Source organism: Physcomitrium patens, chromosome 8 (genome assembly GCF_059467195.1).
Source record: "Physcomitrium patens ecotype Gransden chromosome 8, ASM5946719v1, whole genome shotgun sequence".
In the NCBI taxonomy this organism is placed as follows: Eukaryota; Viridiplantae; Streptophyta; class Bryopsida; order Funariales; family Funariaceae; genus Physcomitrium; species Physcomitrium patens.
Genome location: NC_143417.1, coordinates 13846799 through 13868389, shown reverse-complemented (window position 1 = coordinate 13868389; position 21591 = coordinate 13846799). Strand labels below are relative to the sequence as shown.

General features: G+C 39.3%; 3 protein-coding genes across 8 annotated transcripts; 1 reads left to right on the top strand and 2 right to left on the bottom strand.

The window, feature by feature from the left end:
* Window positions 1-341: 341 nt before the first annotated feature.
* LOC112285512 (uncharacterized) lies at window positions 342-4330 on the top strand. The gene is made up of 3 exons (XM_024526416.3): window positions 342-971; window positions 1146-3808; window positions 3947-4330. The coding sequence occupies exon 2, from the start codon at window positions 1291-1293 to the stop codon at window positions 3481-3483; it is 2193 nt and encodes a 730-aa protein (XP_024382184.1). The 5' UTR covers window positions 342-971; window positions 1146-1290; the 3' UTR covers window positions 3484-3808; window positions 3947-4330.
* A 3689-nt stretch (window positions 4331-8019) lies between these two features.
* On the bottom strand, window positions 8020-15228 carry LOC112285795 (uncharacterized). Of its 5 annotated transcripts, none has more exons than XR_002970834.3 (18): window positions 14894-15108; window positions 14660-14741; window positions 14234-14351; window positions 13845-13930; window positions 13544-13620; window positions 13204-13260; window positions 12866-12978; window positions 12424-12506; window positions 12171-12257; window positions 11829-11909; window positions 11430-11594; window positions 10497-11084; window positions 10215-10295; window positions 9824-9961; window positions 9611-9717; window positions 9262-9315; window positions 8985-9086; window positions 8020-8568 (listed from the first exon to the last, which is right to left on the bottom strand). XR_002970834.3 is itself a non-coding variant. In XM_024526958.3 (18 exons), exons 6-18 carry the CDS (start codon window positions 13239-13241, stop codon window positions 8368-8370), a joined length of 1818 nt encoding a protein of 605 aa, XP_024382726.1. In that variant the 5' UTR covers window positions 13242-13260; window positions 13552-13620; window positions 13845-13930; window positions 14234-14351; window positions 14660-14741; window positions 14894-15228; the 3' UTR covers window positions 8020-8367. The 5 variants fall into 5 exon arrangements, 3 of the variants coding, with proteins under 3 accessions (XP_024382726.1, XP_024382723.1, XP_024382724.1); XM_024526958.3 differs by having other exon boundaries at window positions 9611-9697; window positions 13552-13620; window positions 14894-15228; XM_024526955.3 differs by having other exon boundaries at window positions 9611-9697.
* A 769-nt stretch (window positions 15229-15997) lies between these two features.
* Window positions 15998-21516, bottom strand: LOC112285796 (protein disulfide isomerase-like 1-4). 2 transcript variants are annotated; one of them, XM_090252661.1, is made up of 13 exons: window positions 21384-21516; window positions 20628-21220; window positions 19782-19911; window positions 19155-19317; window positions 18902-19020; window positions 18611-18694; window positions 18327-18413; window positions 17846-17920; window positions 17682-17750; window positions 17358-17438; window positions 16915-17049; window positions 16724-16780; window positions 15998-16546 (listed from the first exon to the last, which is right to left on the bottom strand). In XM_090252661.1, exons 2-13 carry the CDS (start codon window positions 21206-21208, stop codon window positions 16406-16408), a joined length of 1722 nt encoding a protein of 573 aa, XP_090108787.1. In that variant the 5' UTR covers window positions 21209-21220; window positions 21384-21516; the 3' UTR covers window positions 15998-16405. The 2 variants fall into 2 exon arrangements, with proteins under 2 accessions (XP_090108787.1, XP_024382727.1); XM_024526959.3 differs by lacking the exon at window positions 21384-21516 and having other exon boundaries at window positions 20628-21329.
* Between the last annotated feature and the right edge of the window lie 75 nt (window positions 21517-21591).

The following is a 21591-nucleotide window of genomic DNA, read 5'->3' as shown; positions in this document are numbered from 1 at the left end:
TTAGAGTAGATCCCAACCTCACACCTTTCAACTCCCAAGAGCTGTTAACCCTCCTGGAAGCGAATCTACACATCTTTTGGATCATCAATATCTAAACTTCACGAAATAGTTCAGGTGAAGATGGTATAGAAACAAAGACCATTAAATAAATAAATAACTAACTAACTAACCAACGTTCATGCGGTCTAAAAACGGGCCGGGCCGGTTGGAGTAGCATCCGTTTCCTCGGTTGTCGGCTCGCCCCCTCGAGGAGGCCACCCCACGGGCACGGGCCACCCGAGCCCACGGCGCCAACCCCCGCGTGACGAGAGCTTCATGATCCATTGCATTTCAAAGCGGTGTTGCTGCGTAGAGCTGTTCCGTCGGAGGCTGTGGTCGCTGCAGTCGGGAGAGAGGGAGGAGCCGCTTCGATCCAGACCCCGCACTGAATTCCAAGCCATTCATATATACATACTTCCACACTTGCGAGTGGTCGCAACGCAACGGTGCCAATAGTTCTGTAGGAGCTTTGTGGCGACTCGTTGCTTGCTGGGGGACGGGTCTTCGTCCTAGCTTGTGGGTGGTGGGTTGCATTGTCGCGGGATCTCAGTGAATCGGGAGCTTTTTTAAAGATTTATTTTTTGTTTTTGTTTTTGTTTTTTTTTTTGCGATCGATTGCAGCTGTTTAGACAGTATTCGAATCCCCCGTTTTTGGCACCATCAGTGGAGGAGCTTAGCCTTGAATCCGGGTAGTCGTAGCGTTGCTTTGACGAGGAAGCTATTAGTAGTGTCGGAGCCCGGATTGTTACCGTCGGTGGTGTTGCCTCGCGGACCCAAGGGTCATCGTTGGCTTGGTTCTCTGGCCGGTGTGTGTGCAGGTGGGGTGTGACGGAAGTTGTGTGAGAGGTCGAGTTTGGATGTTGATACTGTGGGTTTAGCGTTTGAGGTTTTCGTATTTTTGTTTGCTCCGTGACGCGGGAGGTCTATATCAGGTACGGTACAATAAAATATTGGTTTGGTAGATGTCTCGAGTTGGAGTTATCTTATTGACATTGCAGCATGTTGTTAGACTGGTGATCGCGACCACGGTTGCATAGCTTTTATTAGAATTGTGACGCAGTTTGAAAGATCTTTGTAAACGAGATGCAAACTGTGAGATGGGACAGGGCTTGCAGCCAACAAGCAACTGGAGGTGATCCATTTTTTTACCAGAAGAGAACAAAATTTTAGAAACACTATCCCGTGTTAGTGAACTGAACTGTTCCAAAATTTGAGAGAGGTCTTCAGTTGCGGAAGTGTTTGCGAAAGAAAATGGTGAAAAACATGTTACAGAAGCTTGGACCTCCTCGGCCGGTTGGTGATCTCTCCTTGGGGGAGAGGAAAACGAAAGCTCAAGGAGAATTCTCAGAGAGTCGCAATGGTTTCATGACATCTATCAAACCGGTGGTCAATTATTCAAATAGTTCTGGACTAGGATCGAGCAGTTCAGTGGATTTTGATTCGTCTTCATCAGATCAAGTTGATTTATGTTTCAAGCTGGGGGGTCTAGGTAGTGTAGACTTAGACCATGCAGGCCGAAGTTCAACATCAGGGTCATCAGTGCGCATCGTAGGAAGTCCAATGGATGCTCTACGGTTGAACATGGTTTCACCGCTTCGGAACCTCATTAGCCTTCTGAAGCCGCCACCTCCGCCAGAATCTAGTCTGCACGGTGGTTCATCGGGAACTCAAAGCTCACGAAGTTCAAGTGTAAGTGCCTCCGAGGTGGAGAATCTCTGTATGGGATCTTTGAAACATCTTACTCTCGGTTCAGTGGCAGAGAAAGTTCCACTAAGTATTGGTGCGGAAATTAGCAGCAGAAGCGTCACAAACAATTTGCACGAAACTCGACAGGAAGGCCAGAGCTTGGTAGTGGTTGCGTTCGACGGAAACGTGAGAGATATTTCCCATGCTGGTATCGTCTGGGCTATGGATAACATCCTCAACCGAGGCGATATTCTCGCCATTGTGTCCGTTTTGGGGACTGTAAAGGGACCATTAGGTTACAGAGTCAAGATAGGCGACGAGAAATGGTTGAAGGCAAATCATAAACTCGTGGAGGACGAAATTAGCCATAAGATGAAGATCTGGAAAGGTTTCCCAGGGTTGGAGTACAGATGCGAAGAAGGAGGAGTCAAGCTCGCAGTGATTGTGAAAGCAGCAAGCCGGCCAGAGGTTGCGATTTGCAACGAAGTCGCAAAGTTAGGTGCGAATCACGTGGTGCTTGACAAAAGCTTGAAGAACCGGCGCCGTGACTTCTACATGCAAAACTTGAACTGTAATGTGACAAGGATGCGGCGGAGTGGGGGTGTAGATGTGATTCGACCTAGTTTGGACATGGCTATGGCACTTAACCTGGTCCGCAAAGTGGAATCATCAGGAGCAAATCCACATCCTCCGAGCTCAGTGACGCCAGCGGTTCACGCTCCAGCATTGAGCTATGGCGATCAGATTGACGAGTTTGAGATCTCCTTGGGTGGTCGGAAAGTTATTAAAGCAATTCCGACCCAGAAGCCCTGTCCCCCTGCCGCGCTCTCTGTGGCATCATCAACATCCTCACATAGGCGTTCAAGCTCCGCGAGCGGTCCGTCTGTGCGACCCTCCACCACCTCGATTTCCAACGACACCGAGCGTCAAGACGTAGACGACGACCTCTTCAGCATCTTCCACGGATCCACTCGCGAACCCGACACAGATTTGTTCAGCTTTCGTGGAGCTGCAAGCCAGACTGAAGTCGACATAGATTTATTCAGCAATACCCAGCCAGGCTCATCCGGTTATGAGAGCGACGACCTATTCAGCATTGGAAACGCGTTGGCCAGACGCGCACCTTCAGCTCCAGGTGCCGTGGATGCCAGACAACAATCTGCCCGACGCTCCGTTCCAGATAGCATCATCAAAAATTCTCGACTGACCGCGGAATCAACATCTTCGATAAGTGAAATCGCAAATGTTTCCGAGCCTTTGCAGCAAGCCACCATTTCTAAAGTAACGTTTGTGCAAGGGTTAGGGGAAGCTGTGGAAATAAACGTCCGCAATGCACTTCGTCCGGGGGAAGGACTGTTGGTAGGTTCCTCACCATCAGCTCTGTTCCTAATGCACAATGAGCAGCAAAGAAGTTCCATAGCCACCGGTACGCCTGGTTCCTACATAGCCATGGAGGGCAGAATGGCGATGAAACTTGCCTTCCTGGAGTCGGATCAACGCGTCCTTGCTGTCGATACTCTCGGCCGCTGCAGAACGATTCCTGTGGAGAAGGCACTCACGCATCTGAAACCGCTGGTTCTAATCGAAGCGGAAGCCGAAGAGGGAAGACGAGTCAGCGTGATACTTCACCAGTCGGATTCCGTGTGTTTGTCAAAATCAGAATCTGGAGAGCTGGTATCTGTGAAGAGCCTGAAGATCGGCGACAATGTTCTGTTGCGATTAAGATCTGCGGAGCCATCTCACGCCATATGGTCCTGAGAGCTATAACGCAACCACTTCTCATTACATCTTCGCTGGATCTTCACATGGAATTTGATTCGTAGGAACCGTTTACCTGCGTCATCACCCGATCGGAGTTCCGCCCAGGATTGCAGAATTGCGCACCCGAGGTTGTATTTATATGAAACAGAAACATTTCACACCTCTACAATGCCACTGTAAATTTGCTGAAGAAACTACCAAGAATTAGACCAACGAATCCATTTCACGCATTTTTGGGCATCCGACCGTGAGGAGCCTCTTGGTAGACTGATTGCAGACTTCTATTGATGTACAATTTATGAAACAAAAAAAAAGCCCTTTGGTAAGCATGTTCGAATCCATTTGCCTGCTTCTGTACAATACCTATTCATAACCTTGTGGGAGAATGTGGAAATTTTGCATGCGAAACCTTTTGCAACAACAAGCTCATATTTGGCTCTACCGTCTTCGTGAATTGCAGCTTTCTGAAGCATTGCCTCGGATTTAACGACACTGCAAGGGCACGAAGTTTGCTCAAGTTGGGTCCTCAGTGAAGCGTGTGAATCTGAGGTTTTTGTCTATAACTTTGCATCTGGTGCGTCGTTCACATGTTGGCATGGGCTGTGTCGGTGATGCTTGTCGGTGTCGGAATCCTGCCCTCCACATCCATCCATCCATCTATCTACCTATCTATGTATCTAGAGCTGTAGGATTCCAACGATGGGAAGACGATTCCATGCTTCGGCTGTCTTCTTAGGTTCGATTTGTATACTTTTGTCTCACATCAGCGTATTCTGATCACAAAGTCTGTTACATGTGAAACTCATAAAGATATTGATTTTACTATTTCTAATCTGGTCTTAAATACGTGGTGGCATTGTTTGAAACAAATGTGACGTTTCTCACTTTTGTGGTGAAATTTTGTACACATTGTCGAATATTAAGGTGAAAATTTGTGCCTGTACATGACTGTATTTTTATGTGTATGTGTAAGACTAGTAGAAGTATTTGATGTTTTTGTGCAGCCGCATCAACTTCATTTCGTTTGCAATTCGTGGAAATAACTACTATACTGTCATTTAACCATCATGTGCAAACTATTCAATTATAATTTTAACAATTCTCAAATCTTACAATCAAAACTATTTCCCAAAAATTTGATGTTTCTTATTCCAAGTCATTATATTTTAGACTTGTGTTGTTGCAAACAAATTTATGTTTTGTGTACATTATTTTCACCAAAATGCCACAAATTTCCCTTATAACTTTAAGGTTTTAATTTTAATTTAATTTTTATGTAATATCATGGGCATTTCCTTTGAGTAAAATCTCACTTTTGTTTGTTGATCAAAAAAACTTGATGTCCATGATATTACATAAAAATTATAATGCCCATGATATTACAACAATTAACATTTATTATATTACCATGCTTTTCCTTAGAACTTTCGTAAGTTGCTTGTAATCTTAAAAAATAATTAGAAGTATGATTTTGTGATCTATTTGATTGCCACAGAACTATTACTTAAAAACTCAAATTTATTAATATTGTTTTGGATTAAATATATAATTGTAGAATCTAAACTTCTACGTTTTATAATACTATATGATGTCTTCTTTAAAACAGTAAAATAAATAAATAAATAAATAAAACTTAGAAGAGTAACAGTCTGGTTTTTAAACAATATATCTTCTATAAAATTCTCACTATATATATATATTATCCATATTAAAAATAAAAATAAAAAACATTTATGGTAAGAATATACAATTTTGAAAGTTTGAGATTGACTTCCCAAGGATTATTTGCAAAAATTGGCTCCAAAAAGTCATCTTTACAAATAAAAGGAGTCTTTTGTTTCCTAATTAAACAGATTGTTTTACTTTCTATTCAAGAACAAGGCTAATTTTCTATTGGTCTTCTTTGTACTTATTGCAAGTAATATTGAAAATTTTAAATGCAAAAAAATCAATCAATTCTTTTTGTTTTGATAGTTTTCTTAATCACTCTTTTTATGTATCATATATATATATATATATATATATATATATATATTTGTGTCTTAAATTGCACAGTTTGGATGCTTTAAATCCACCACCAAAAGATCTATAATAAAAATATTTCATATGGATTATAATTTTTTTAGTATTAAAAAATAATTTAGAAAAAAATAAAATAAAGACAAGTAAAGAAGACAAATGCCACCTTCATGCATTTGTCTACGTCCATATTTTTGGATTTTGACTTGACATATTCTTCCATTTTTGCTCTTTATAATTCCAATGGTTACAAGAACTTGCTCTATAAGTTTTATTTTTTTTATTTTAAAGTTTTAAAAACATCATTGGATATATAAAAAAGTTGCTTATTCTAAAATGGTCAAACCCTCAAAAATTTATAATATTTTATAATATATCAAAATATAATGTTAAAAATTTGACTATTTTGACTTTTAACTTCATATATATATATATATATATATATATAGTTAAAAAGATTGAACAAATGTTGTATATATATATGTGTAATATTTTTATATCTAACATATTTTTACATCTAAAATATATAAATTATATATATAATCTTAGCAAGCACTAATATATTAGATATATTTAGAATGTAATTTTTATTTAATAAGATCATATTCATTTTTATGAATTTTATTTTAAATATACAAATAATATGTATAAATAAAAAGACAATGCACACCCTTGCCAAATTGTTCAATTTTATAATAGTAAAAATAAGGTTATAAAACCTAAAGATTCCAATATATGTAGTACACTAGGATTTCAACAACTAAGAAATATTTTCACTAGTTGGTTTGAAAGCCAAAGAATGAGGATACAAAATAAAATAATAGAATGAAATTAAACTTCCTTTGTGAAACGTCACTAAATTCTTTATTAAAACATAAAGAACATAGTCTTCTAAAAACAAATGGATACAATTTATAATTTTAAATATTTTTCAAACTTTTGCATGTTAAAGTAATTATTTGTTCTTACCACTCAATCCTAAAGTCCAAACATATATCTATATATCTATATAATCTCATTTTAAAATAATTATAAAAATGATTATATTAAGCATATTTATGAAGATTAGAAATAACATAAATTTATTATTTAATTATTTTATATAATTACAATAAAGCTTTTAATTTATTAGATCTAATATTCAAACATTATTTTAAAAATTACATCTAATTTTAAGCTTTTAAAGATCTTAATGAAGTATAATTTATATGCTACTCTTGTAACAACAATTCTTTTTGATCCAAGTGCTTAAAAAGTCCTAGTTGCATAAAAGAATTGGTTGCTAGAATATCATATAAATTTTTATTTATCCATACATAACTATTTTTAAAAGGTAATGTTTTGTTTTCTTTGCTAATAATTATCTTCTTGTCTCTTTCATTCATGTTGTAAAAGAAAAAGAGGACTTTTGTTATAGTAAGTAACAAACGACCAGATGTTGTAACTTTTGTTTTCATATCTCTAAAACTTTATGAAAGTTACTTTGGAGCCTACAAATGCTAATACCACATAAAGTTAGTTGTTTTTTCTTTTCCAATTTTTAAAAATTTTGTTAGTATCAACTCCTATTAGCTTGATCAATTTAAAGAATAAATTATACTTAAGTTTAGGATCACAGAAAACTACTAGAAATGTATTTTCTCATCGTCTTATTTTTAATCTTTATTCAAACTTTACAAAAGTGATAATGCAGTTTTTTTAGAAAAACCATAAAATTTGTATTCCATTTGACAAACTGTTCCTAAAATATTAACAAAATATTTAAACTATGACCTTGGAATATCCAAAAACATCTAAAAAATTATCTAAAATTATTCTTCACACTTTCTAAGTGGTGTCATTGTGAACAAACATAGATCACATTACAATATTCATAAAGGCATGAAATAAGGTCCTTGCAACCAAAGCTTCAAGTTGGACTTAGGAATGGCTTCAGATTGATACTAAAGTAATAAAAAATAAAAAAAAGATGTTTTACTTTATTCTAAAAAAAATCCAATAGCAGTATTATTTTTACTTCAATTCTTTTCCAAATCATGAAGGATGCAAGTTTGAACTTTAAACATGAATGACAAATTAAAACTTTAAAAATAATTTAAAAAAAATAATAACATCAAAATAGTATTTAAGATTAATTCTTTAATAAAAAAAGAAAAAAAGAAGATAGCAAATGGATATATATATATACATATATACATTTTAAATCTTAATATTGTCTCTGTTTACATTGATTTAATTTTTTTTACTTTTATATATTTTTAATTTTTCAAAGTTTTATGTAGCTTACTACACATGCTATTAGTGTTATTTTATTATTACAATTATAATAAGTTACAATATCAAAGTTTCAATGTAATTCTCTTACAGATTTTTAAAATATTTTTCAAGACACTAATGCCACTATAATCTTTATTAGTTGACATGTAACACAATGCTGTAAAATTTGAGAGCTGAGTATAAAATAAAATAACGTTCCAACAATACACCGCCACTCTACTTTTGAGACAAATCACCTTCAAATAAATGAAAGAAATCATCTTCAAATAAATTGCCACAATGGACGGGTGCTGGAGGGTAATACCAACGTCATACCAAAACTTCCAGCACCATTAACAATAGCATCAGCATGTTGACCTAGATTAATCGGTGCATCAAGTCACATTAAATCAGGCTGCTAAGAGTGCCCACAAAGAGCTTCAATATTGTACAATTCTACCATTGTAAGGTAAGTTTGGGGCAGTTGCTGCCATTTAATGTTTCTTCCTAAAAGGGTAAATGTCGAATGATCAAATTTCCTGATGTACATACAAGTTGAAAGGTGGCTTACAATAGGATAGTCCATACTGCAGGCATCACCCATCACTATTCGTACTCATCATAATAATCCTCTTCGTCATATGGGGCCGACTCCTCGAAGTGGGCTTCCTCATCCTCATCATAAACTTCCTCCTCTTCGACGTCTTTCTCTTCCACCTTCTCTTCTACTTTCTCTTCTACTTTCTCTTCTACTTTCTCACGCTCCATCACCACGGTTATCTCTTCCTTGGCTTCTACGTTAGGCACCTGCATAAGCAAAAGAAACTTACGCAAATTAATAGCTCAACTTAGTTTTCAAAGCACATGATCATCTGTCAAATTTGTCCAATTTGTGGGCTTTCTGTTTTAATTACTGGGAACAACCTCTTAATGCTTACTTCCATATCACTGCTTTCAAGAGGGAGGAAAGTGATTGCTTCAATTAAAACCTACAGTCCCAAAAAGTATGAAGCAGAGGGGCATGCAAAGGTCAACTTCACTCCAATTGTCAACAGGTCATAAAAGTTCACAAGGTGCAACAAGCCTACTAACTCTCGCCTTTTTGTTAAGTAACATACCGTACTCAATTCCTTCGATTAAGCAATTATCGAACTGCATTGTCAAAGCAATTCGAAAATCAAATATAACTAGATAAGAGAAAAGAAAAAGAAAACATTTCAAACCTGCTCAGTCAGATCGTCTTCAAAAGTCACCTTGCGCTGACGCTTGTTTTCTCTATCATCTGTAGCTTCCTCTTTAGCTTGCTGTTTCTCCTTCTCGGGGTTCTGGAAAAGAAATAAATACATCAGAACCATTTAATACGAAATATTCCTAACTCAACTTCTCAACATTCTCAACTATGATTTGGGAAAGTACAAATACGGTAGGTTGTCTTATAAGAGTCAAGAACGAAATTATTGCACCAGACAAATCACTTCAAGAACAAGTGATAGGACATACGTCTGCATCGAAAAGGTTTGCAAGTACAGAATAGTTCACTTTAGAGCTCAGCTTCTGCAGGCAAGCACAAAAAGTCCCACTTCAAAAATTAGGGTTATGTCAGAAAAATTCTAAGCACCAACAAGAAACTGCTCTGTTTAACCTACACCGAAGAGACATGGCAACATATGATTTGACAATCTGCTTAGACGTTTGAGAGTTGAAATCACTGTGCAGAAAACAAATCAGCGTGTACATCGGTCTCTTTGAGACCGATACGCTATCATCCTCTCCATACTGCACCGAACAGTCAATAACAGCCACTACATCCTGCAATGACTGGGCACAAGGAACTTGGACTAATTGATACCTTGCTTACAAGCATATGACGAGCTGCATCAGCGGCTGAATCTGCAGGTGGCCTGTTTGCTTCATCTTGTCTCTTTTGCTTACGATCCTGCAGAGAAACAAAACCAGCTTCCACAATGTGCCGCTAAGTACTGTCTGTGTTAAAACCTCCACTTTATCCCTCACTTTTTGCAATCGAAAATATCGAGACAAAAAGAAATGTATCTTCACCAACCTTCCTTAATTTAGCAACTGCCGCGGCTGCAGCTGCAGCTAACTCCGCTGCGCTGGCAGAGTTTGTGGCAGCTGCTTCAAATGCTGCGATTCGCGCTTTTTCACTGGCCTCGATGGCTGCTCGTTTTTGTTCTTGCTCCTGAATGCAATCAGACGAACGATAAGACATGTTACATATACTGCTCAAAAGTCAGAAATGGAGCTAAACAGTAAGCCTAAAACATCTACATTCAAGGATAACATGAACGTAGAGATAAAAAAATTATCTGACCACGGTTACTTCTCACCAAACCCAGTATACATGAATAAAAGTACTAGTACAAATAAGAACATGCATAATACTCGTGATAAATCGAATTGAACTATAACAGGATGTTTGGATAGGATGTAACCTCCAAATACTCTTTATTCATTTCTGTCCAAATGATTGTCTTGAGCCTGACTTCCTCGTCGTTGTGAAGATAGCCTTTCACCTGCACTCGAAGTCCAGAATTTCAATGTGGGGCAGGAACCAGTGCTCTTGATCACAATGCGGATTTTAAAGCAGACAACACAGAAGAACCCGAGCTTAACCTTACCAAGCCAATGTATAAAGAAGAAGGATATTCAACATCAAGTCACTAGAGGCAACTAATCTCATTTAATTTTGCAAACCCGGAGAAGGGAAAGTAAACCTCATCGTCATCAATGTCGGAGAGCGTCTCATTGTCATCTTCATCCTCAACACACGCTTCTCCATCTTCTGCTGTAGCTTCCGCTTTCTTTACATCTCCCTCTCTCTCGTCAACTCCCGCAGAATCGATTAAGCCACTGTCCTCTCCTGCCTCATTTAGAGCTACTCGGATTTCCAACTGCCTCTTCTGGAGCACAGGCTCTGAATCATCAATCAGGGATGCAATGTCTGTCGCCACTTCACTGATAAATTCGGCAACCCCTTTCCTGTCTTGCGATTCCTGTGTAGCTTCAGAGGCCTCAGCCGCTCCCCTGGCTATCTCCTTCAATTTAGGTTTTCTCTGAGAAGAGGGCGAACCAGAAGCCAAGGAGTGAGGGTCATCAGTCCCTTCATGTAATACAACTTCTTTTCCTCTCCCTCGGCCTCGTCTTTCATAGGTCTTAATAGCAGTTGGATCATCATTCCCTTCCCAAAGCACCAAAGCTTTCTCATCCTCCTTCTTCTTAGCCTCCAGCAACCGCTTCTGTTCAGCACGTTTGAAGGCAGGTGGGTGGGAGCCACCTGTCATACCCCCTGAGACTTTAACGAACTGCATCATAAATAGTGTGTAAGGAAGGTATCGTGCAAAGCAAAATCTTTTGAACAGACGGAGTGAAAGAAAAAGCAGCCACTAGTTCTAGCAAATCACATGTGAAATAAAAAATGTGATGATTGAAACTCGAAACCTTTGTACGTATCCCATACTACTTCATCAAATCAGAGGCGTAACGAACATTCAAAAAATCTAAATATATGACTAGAGCATTATCATGAATCAGCATGTAGAACCGTGGTCAAAAACAAAGGTGGAGGAATTGAAAATAAGGAAACAACAATCCTAAGCTAGAGTCCTTTTGGAGTGAAAAGCATGAAAACAAGTAAGATGTTTATTCACCTCATCGTAACAACCACGGCAAAGACCATGCGCAAAATGCACAACACCCATGTCTTTATGCTCACACATAATTGTGGTGGTCCCTTTGCCTTCAATCTGCGGGCTTACAAGGCCTACTCTGATCTGCAAATCAATCTCCTTCGCTTTCATATCGAACTCCTCAGCCTGTGATACAGGGAGCTTATAAGGAATAGCAGTCAAAGAGATAATTATTCAAATATCAAATCAGGTATCACCATCGTCCTATTAGTAGTTTGACCTATTCATGTATTTACTTTCTACTTTCTACCTTACTACTGAGAAATAAGTGTACTACATTGTTCATCCGTTATCTAAGGGTCTGATTAGCTATGAAATCATGATGTATCGAAGGTGAAGTCATTTACAACTTCAACATACCGTTAAGCTGCCGGATTCCGTTTGCTCAAATTCGACCAACCTCTTCTTAAGAGTTGCCTCACAAATGTGCACCACACTTACCTGAGAATCATGCTATCAACCGTGAGGACAATACGAGGCAGATGCGTACTGTAAACTACAAAGATTGAACAACACACATATTCTACCTTGTCTTCATATCAGGCTCAAAATATCCTTGTAAGTTTAAGAAATTATATCGCCCATGATGCTACGAATTGCAGGCAACCCTAAGGTCAAACATATTCTGCTCAATCGAACTGTACCTGAGGACGCAAACGATGTATTCGATAAAACTAAAATCTCCATGCCTAAGATACATACCACATCAGCTTTTGAACGCTCAAACCCATGAATATGTGCTGCTATGAAAAGCGCAGCTCCGCAAACACCACTTGGTCGTCTTCCTGTCTGCAAATCCAATTTCATGTCATCAAGGAACATGGTCGAATAATTAAAATATATAAAAAGCAGATTACATCTAGATAATCAGTAGCACTATTGTAAACATTCAGTTCCTAGATCATCCGCTGCACAGAAGCTTGATAACAACCGCTAACAGGGGAAAAAATAGCACCTGCATCCAATCTCTCTTCATACTGGCAACAAGGCGCAAAGCAGAGTTGGCAACTGCATGCATCTTCTTTCCAAATTGCAATCCTGTAGGAACAACCTTGACATCTAAATTTCAAAATCTTCTGAGCTGTACAACTAAGAATGTATAAAGTCTAACAACCATCCGCTGTGTGTAGTTTAAAAAAATTACTTGAAAAAAACCTTAACGGGAAAACCTCTGAAAACAACACTGAACAACAACAAAACAGTCAACTCCGCAGCAAAAAAAGAGGACACGCCATCTGAAACATCGAAATCTTATCTCTCTGATAAGGAAGTTGCTGGGCTGGTAACTAGTTAGCAACGCTCAAGAAGACACTAGCAATCCGCTATGATCTAGAGGAGAGATATGAACATGGGGTTTAAAGTCCATTAGGAACTATTCAAAAGGAAAAGGAACCCACGATCAGCAAATCGATGTATAAATAAACTAGGATCGACAGGTCTTTGCATGATGGGGTGCTGCTCCAGACGCAATAGTTGACATAACTGCAAAAATACTGCTCCTAATACATACCTGCGTTGACACCACACCACAAAACCCTTTTTAAAACCTTTAACACGTAGCATCAAAAATGCAATCCACTAATTCAAAAGCTGACTGCTTTCGGCATGGTATTTAACAATCATTTGTGGGTAGATGTCAAGTGCAAAACCCATGTTATTCTTCGTTGCAAATGTCCATCATTACAAAATTGGCACGTTAGGTGTCAAACAGAGTAGAGTGGATTGGTGCTCGTACACGTTGGTCTGCAAAGAGTCGGAGAAGTCAATGAGCATGTAAGGTTTGTTCTCTTGCCTGCACTCAAACGTCAAACTTATATAACATCCAAATCATGCATGATGATTGAAGCACACTAACGAATGCATCTCAATCCAAATTGTCCCCTGGTAGGAAACACAATTTCGGTATACATCAATAAGAACAAGTTTATAAAGCAGCCCCACAAGTGCGAGAGCTTCAGCAAAAATTATGCTGAAGCTGCGGCCTACAATAAAATGATCGCACTAAATTTAGCTACAAAATATATCTTCACGTTAGACAGAACATCACCCATTCGATAAGTAAAAGTGTGTGTTACCGGCATACAATGTATAAGCATGCCCCAGCTACTCGGGGCGTTGGTCGACCTCTAGTGAAATTACGCTCGACTGCAATCTGCACGAAGCATAGGTGAGGAAATGAACACCATTTTGTGCCAAAAAATTAGGCACATTCGTCTCACCGTAAGAACAAAGGCCCGTACACGAATGGAAGCCGAAACAAACAACCAAGTTTGGAACACCCACATAATTTCCACTACAAAAATGGTATGAATGCGAATAGAAGTTCTAGCCCAGTCCTTAGCAAAGTAAAAGATGTATAAAAAATTTTGAGCCAACCGTGTAGAAACGATGTGCAGCTTGCACTATGTCATCTCGTGGTCGTATGGAGAGTCGCTCCGCAATTTCTCGTATTTCGTTCTTGCCTGCATACCCACGATATCACTAAGAAATCAGATGCACTGATACATTTTAATGACACGAGCGGGTATAATCATGCATAATGTCCATCACAATCAGCTTCTGTAAAAGAGAAAGAGCTCACCGTAAAAATTTTAATAAAACTGATGAACACACAAACCATCATGTTCTGGCTTCTCCTACAGCAACTTCAGGTTAAGCAAGAGCTAGATAATTGAACCGAAAGCATAGATTTCCCAGTGCAGAACAAACCCGTTCCCAAACGCAATACACACTGCTACTAAAGAAAGGTCTTCAATAAGTGCAACCTTTATTGAGAGTCTTCTCATGTGAATCGGATTGAAAGCCAAGAACACGCCCTTGCGCACCAGCTAACCGTATCATGCTGGTCTGCCCGCTGCGTATGAAATTCCCTTCTGCTTGACTCTAAACCCTCAACAGGATATCAATGCAACAGAATCAACACGCATACTATCATCCCACCGTCTCCCTCTCTCCCTCTCCATCCTCGATTGCACGAGTAGTAATGTAGGTGAAGATGACCCCATCAACCAAAATATTTTTGACAAAATGCTGATAAAAGTTGAAAAAAAAAACAAAGGCGGTGCAGTTGACACAAGCAGACAACCCAAAACCGGCGATGAAAACAAAATCCAAACCAAACCCTAGGAGACGTAACCTCAACCGACAAGAAAACAAACAATTAAACAAGAGAGTAGGACAAGTGTTCGTACCGAGCCATCGGCGCCCTTAGTAAATGTGACCTCAGTGGAGTAAGAGTCATCGGCCAGCACGCGCCCACATCCCATACAACATCTGCAAACAAGCAAAGATTCCTCACCAAATTCATAACCCTCTTCATACTCGCCATACTCGTCACCCAGAATCACCAGCCCTAAACCCACAACACCACATCCCAATTCAGCTGCTGGAAAACAATCAATTGCAAGAGAGGAGGGAACACTAACGTGAAGCCATTGATGTCGTCTCGCTCGGCCTCTTGGTCCTTCGCGCAGTAGCTGCACCACACCATTGCTTCTGGAGCTCGCTAAATTGGCTGCCACTAGAATCTCATCGTCAGCACGTCCAAGACAGGAAAAGATGATGAGGCGACGTCTTATTCTTCTCATGGGGAAGCAGAAAGCGGGAGCTAGAAGGCACAAGACAAAAGACTAGGACTGGCTTCCTGAAGATGCACTTGCTCCGTCCACGGCGAGAATTTTGTATTCTCGTCGCTGTCCCCTCAACACCATCATCTCTCACAGTCTCCTCGCTCTCTCTGTTATAGTTAATTGGGATGGATTAGAGCGATTTAATGTTTATTCGATTAGATCGGAGGGTGCTTATTGTTCCACTGGAAAAATCATCCGGTGGCTTTTTCATTGAATTATTTGCTTGGCATGTAAATTAAGTAAATGGTTACATTTCATGCGCTTGTTAATACCTCTCAGAATCGAGCGAGATGCTTTTTTTGGAACTTCGAAGAACGTTCCGCAATGATCTCATCATAGGGGGGGAAATCTTCCATAAAAGCAATTAAGTTCACTTGAATCGTTGTGTCTCATGGTTTAAGGATTTGCGTAGTTTGGTGCTGAGGAAATAAATTATTTTAGATTGCTGTTTTGTACTTTTACTTGATATTTTACCAGATACTTGCTTTTCGTTTAACAACAGTTTAGTGTTGGGGTTTTTTCGTTTTAGACACACAGCTATTTATGCATGTCTTTCATATTCTGGTGCTCTCTGACCACACTTGGTAAAAATCAGATAAGTATAAATACTTACGATTAATAGTTTCCTAGTTTACCTCAAATTTCGGTAGTTGACACAACTGGGGCAGAATCGCATGGTGTAAGTGGGGCTGGCCCCCAATACTTGTCCGAATTGGTAATCCACATCATTTGGGTTTCGTGTAATTTCTAAATTCAAGTAATTCTGGTGAATGAGTTTACTGACTTAACAATGCCAAAATTATGTGAAAGTTAAACACGAAGATACACAATACAAACTAGCGACAACAATGACACATTCGCTCAACATTGAAAGCACGTCATCAATGTGTAATAGGTGAATAAACTCTAGAATCCATAAGGTATCCAGGAGGAATTTGTCTTCTAATAGTTTCTACCATCGGAAGGACGAAAACCACCCAGAAGTAAAGTTGCTGATCAAACATCTTACATTACAACTTCAAATGCCAGTTGGACTTAATTTATAGTTCTGTCTAAACCGTAAACCTAGACCCAGTTCTGGGTCACGGATTTAAACTGCGATTCTCTACCTAAGAATCAATACAACACTAAAATGCTTGGTTATTTTAACCGTTGCTTGGTCTAACTCAACGCGTTTTAAGACGAGTGGTTTTAACCATGCTTCCGTTCGTCGTACCCTATGCATATGGACACCAGCTAATCTACTATGTTTCGATTGTGTATTAGAATGGTCATTGACCGTTGCAGAAAGCTGGTTGATGTGTCTAATCATAGTTCATCCTTCATATTTTCTGCACACTTCTTTGTAGCTTTGGACTTACCAGATTTTTGCAGTGTAAATGGGATAGCTGCATTCTTTTTAATAAATTGATAGAAACCTTTCACTGTTCTGTCACCCTCGAATGTGATCTGCATTGTCAAGCATTGCAACTCTAAGTAATGAAGTTCTAATTTACAAACATAGCTTCAAGGTTATCAGGTCCTGAAGAACATTCACTGCATGATTCTGAACTGTTCCAATCTCATGCAAGGTTCAGCACTGAGCAATAAATTCCTCGCTCAGGAGAAAAGGATAGAAAGACGCACTGGCTCAAAGCTCTTCTTCCCAGCTGGAAAGAAAAGAATAGTCGGATAGCCATCGGGCTGAAGAAAACAACAAGACATCAGTGTCAGTTGATAGTAGACTTAGAGTTCAAAAGAGTTCGAACAATATTGGCAGGTCAAAAACAACACTGATTTAATTAAATTGATACTCCGAACATCACACAAGGGCCCACCTTTGCACGAGGATGTTCGTTTGTTAGCCCATCCATCTTCACAATTGAAATAGAGGGAATGTCTCTCAACCGCTTGGCTAGTTTCTTGTATGTTGGTTCCAACTCCTGACAATAATTGCACCCAGGAGCATACAGCTGGGAAGAAAAAGAACATCAGTAAATGAGATTGAATCCAGAAGTGATAAGACTACACATGTTTAAGCAGCAGTTTAGCAAAGAAAACGAGAAAATAAAGAACAAACCAAAACAAAACAAAACAAAACAAAGCTACAGAAAAAACTCCTGGCATTACATGGTAGACTATCCAGTAGTCCCATTCATCACCTCCAGCTCAGGACAAAGAGGGTCAACAACATAAGTTGGCACGTAAAAAGAGGACATAAGAGGATGATACAATGAAGAGTTGTTACTGAGGTCCTGCAATTCTGATGCTTAAAGATTACCTCAAGAAGGGTATCCTTAGATTCATCAAGAACTACCTCCTCGAAGTTTTTGCCAACGGCTATCTTCACATCTTCATTGTTCTGCATGCATTCAGACATGAGGATCTAAATATGCAAATAACAGAATACTATCGCACGATTTCATAAACTGCTTTACAGAGGAGACACATGAAGACTAGCGTCTGCGCATAGAATTGTAACGGAATTTGAAAACATTAGAACTTTCAAAACAGATGGGAGAAAAAATTAAGCAATGTAAGCTTAATTCACATACTGGCGCACAAGACAAAATGTAATAGTGGCAATCACAGAGGGATACGTCACCAGTTCAGGGATTGGTTCCGACTTGTAATAAGGTGGCAAAGTGTTTGCTAGAAAACCTTCCACAAAACCCTGCAAAGAAACTTAGAAGATGAGTACCCCCAGACTACAAGCTTGAAGGACGTGAAAATATTCATGCATCAAAGATCCAATGCATGTGAATACACCTTGACTCCTGTAACAGTGAATTCGCCTTCGTACAAGTACTTGGGACCTTCCTCAACCGACACATATGCCATTATCTGCAGCATATCCAAAAGAATAGTGGTAACAGTCCGTCAGCAGTCATCTTTGAGTTAAACAAAATGCAGCATCAGTGGTTCAAACGTGCATTTCGTAGAACAAACGTCCCATGCAACCCTTATAACCCAGATAAGCTGCACATGTCAACTAGTACGAGTTCTTTACACAAATAAGAGAAGAGGCTAAAATCATTTCTATCCTGTCTATCAATATATTTAATGCACAAAGCACATGATGTTTCAATATTTTCAATATAATATTCAAGTTAATACTGCCACCTCATTGGACCTACCTCTTATTAACTTGTAGAAAGATGAACCCAATGACGTACTTCAGATTTAAAATGACTATCACTCGAAACTGCAACTCTATGCCTTTAGACAACAGCAGGGTACGACATATTACTATGATAGGATTTTCCCCCGAAATGCCAAAATATTGAGCAGCTTGCTGCCCTTCCTTGTCGGCCAGATTGGCACGTATAAACAACGTCTGCATCACACGGCATAGGAATTCTAACTTAGTTCAAAAACAAGCAACTTAATACTTTTCTGTGAATTTTAGAATGCGTTTTACGAAGTGTGCTTCATACACAAAAAAAAAAAAAAAAAAAAAAAAAAAAAAAAAAAAAAGGGTAGTGAAAACCATGATTTATAAGCTCGAACAAGAATTAGGTGAGACTACTATACCTGCCCTCTGAACATTCTTGCAACTTTCTCGAAAACTGATTGAGCAACACCCCAATGCTCCTCACCATTAATAAAGCAAATGACCTGGTGTAGGTAACCCATCATATAATTGTTGTCAAAAGTTAAGCAACATCATGTATGTCTTCGTGAACAACAGCAACATTACTACTAGTTAACTACCAACCACAGTATATCACAGTAAAAGCAAGTAAAATGTCTGCATTCAAATCAGCAAAGAAATAGTAAGAAGGAGAGTTTCGAATCCTTCGATAAGCAGGATAGCCTTCATACTTGATTTTTGATGACATTCTCAAAGACTAACTTGATTGATTCTTCTTTGTAGTAGATCACAAGAGGCAGTTTATTTGCCGACACAAATTCGTAAAGTGGTTTCCTTTTGAAATCATCCTCTGCAACACAAATTACGACGTGCTTAAAGTGTAACATGCAAATCACACTTACATACCAATTCCGCAGAGGACAGGATGCGAAACAAGTTACAACCAAGAACTCAAATGTGATGTTTTGAATGTTCAGTAATCACCATAGACTAAACGTTTATCCGGAACGTTCTTTAAAAGAACCAAAGCAGGTTTGGATTCAGTCCCAAGTCCAAGCATAGCAGCCACATCAGCATCGTTAGTCATGTAGAATTTAACGTTTTCTTCCTGCCTTGCTGCAGATGTCAATTCCTCCACATCAGCACCCTACAGAACAGAAACATTTCACTTGTCAATTGCCACAGTTTGTAGTTCGCAAATATTTCTGGTGAACGGACAAGCTCACTCTACACGACCTAATGTGAGTTCAGCATTTTTATCTAATGTTAAAATGTAGAATCAATAAGGGACCAAACAAGTAGATGAACTTGGGTATTAGATTGGTCTAATGGTTACAATTAAATCTGGGGATTTATCCGTATGTCAGAAATCTACAAAAAAATGGTTTTTTGTATTCTTTGACTGTAGAATACTCGTTGTTATAACAAGAGAGTGTTTTAAATAAGAACATCAGAAGCACACCCTATATAAAGACATAAGATCCACCATCAGATTACTGTCACATACATAATATCTTGCTTATGGTGAGAATGAATATTACGTCATTAAAATGACAAAAGGTACAATTAAGACCAACTATAAGACACGGAGCTGAGATGAATTAAAATTACCTCCAAGTTGTCAATATATGCAATTGCGATTGGCGACTTAGGTTCCAACAAAGCCTCAACATCAGATTTTGACGTTAGTGGTATAACAGTTACATTCATCTTCTTATTCACATGTTGTATGATGGCGTCCCTGCAACAGAAAAAGCGTGATCATGTTATGTAAATAACCTTTCACGCGAAACGAAACAATAGAAATACTAGCTACGCAGTTCTTTGATTTCCGGGTCAAATGAAATGTGCTGAGTGAAATCTTGTGTATGCTATACAAAAGTTCAAAATAAGTTTTCAAATTCTCGAACACCGCGGCAATCTCCCAAGTCCAGCCGTTTCAAAAAGCAAAACCTCTTTTTTTCGAAAGATCATACATTCTGAATCTTACACTCAAACCCTTACAGTCGTAGTAGAGATTGTATCATGCGAGTTTCTCTGCATAACATTTCCTCTTTTAAAGAAACTCGAATCCCCTACCCTACTACCAAACAAGCAGAACACTCAGTAGTCGCTTCTGAGAAGCCATCCAAAACATGGCTCCAAGAAAGAAACTCTACTCCTCCCATTGAATGCTTGCACTAACGCCATTCCCGTGGCAGCTCAATGCCTAGAGTTGAAAAGAATCTCCATTGTTGCTCTCCAGGGTTTATTGAACAAGAAAACCTATGCCCTAATGTGAGTTTAGCTCGCTTGTGTGTGAGCTTCTTACGATGCAGAAAGTATAGAAATTCATACGCAATTACGTTAGAGCGCAGTAAGAGATAGAACTCAAATCGAAAAACTGTAGCTCAAGATTTTTTAGAGCTGCAAAAAATTCTTAGAGGTCGGTAAAGAAGTTGGACAAGATCGACTCACTTCGCCCGCTCGCCGGAGTAAGGCGTCGGCACGCCATCGATGAAGAAGAACAACGTAGGGTAACCAGTCACGCCAAACTTGTCACTAATTTCTGGATGCGCGGTTGCGTCGACCTTCGCCACAGGAACGCGCCGCTTCAGAGCGGTGGCCGCTGCGGCCCACTCAGGTGCCAATTCCTGACAATGTCCGCACCAAGGTGCATAAAATTCTACCATAACATATGGTTCCTTCGTTACAAACGCCGTGAAGTTGTGCGACCCAAGCACAACAACATCTGTTTCGTCAATCCCCTTCCAGCCCTGATCCTCCCCATCTTCTCCTTCCTCGTCTTCTTCCTCTTCGTCATCGTCCTCTTCATCCTCACCATTCCCATGGTCCACATTCTCATCTCCATCGGTTGCGTCATATCCTTCATAGCCCTCCCCCTCTTCCTCCCCGATGGAGTCTACCACTTCCTCGAGACCCGAATCTCCACCACTTTCCCTCGATTCTGCAGTGATTTGGCTCAAATTTGATATCACAAGAAGAAACAGAAACGATAGGAGGCAGATCACGAGCTCGCGCCGATGTTTTGACGCCATCGCTCAGAGGATCTGCAATACAGCAAGGTGATAATCTGTGAAAATCCAGAGAGCACAGCAGAGTTTCACAATCAAAATAAGCAGCTCCCCAATGAATGGAGCGAAGGTACATCCTCGAATTCTCCACAGCGCATACATCCAACGACTTCGCACACAGTTCCTGATCTCAACTGACCCTTATGATACTAAAAATAGTACCCCCACTTCTTCCTCGGAAATTCCCATAAATCACTCATGTAACTGGAGCGATTTTCTTGTGATTTTGTTGACAAGACTGAGATCGGAGTCTGCTGATGGCAATAACGCCGTACAATGGAACAGGGTTTGCTCCAACCGCGTGCTTGACATTCACTTTCTACTGCAGCCGATATAAGTGAGTGGAA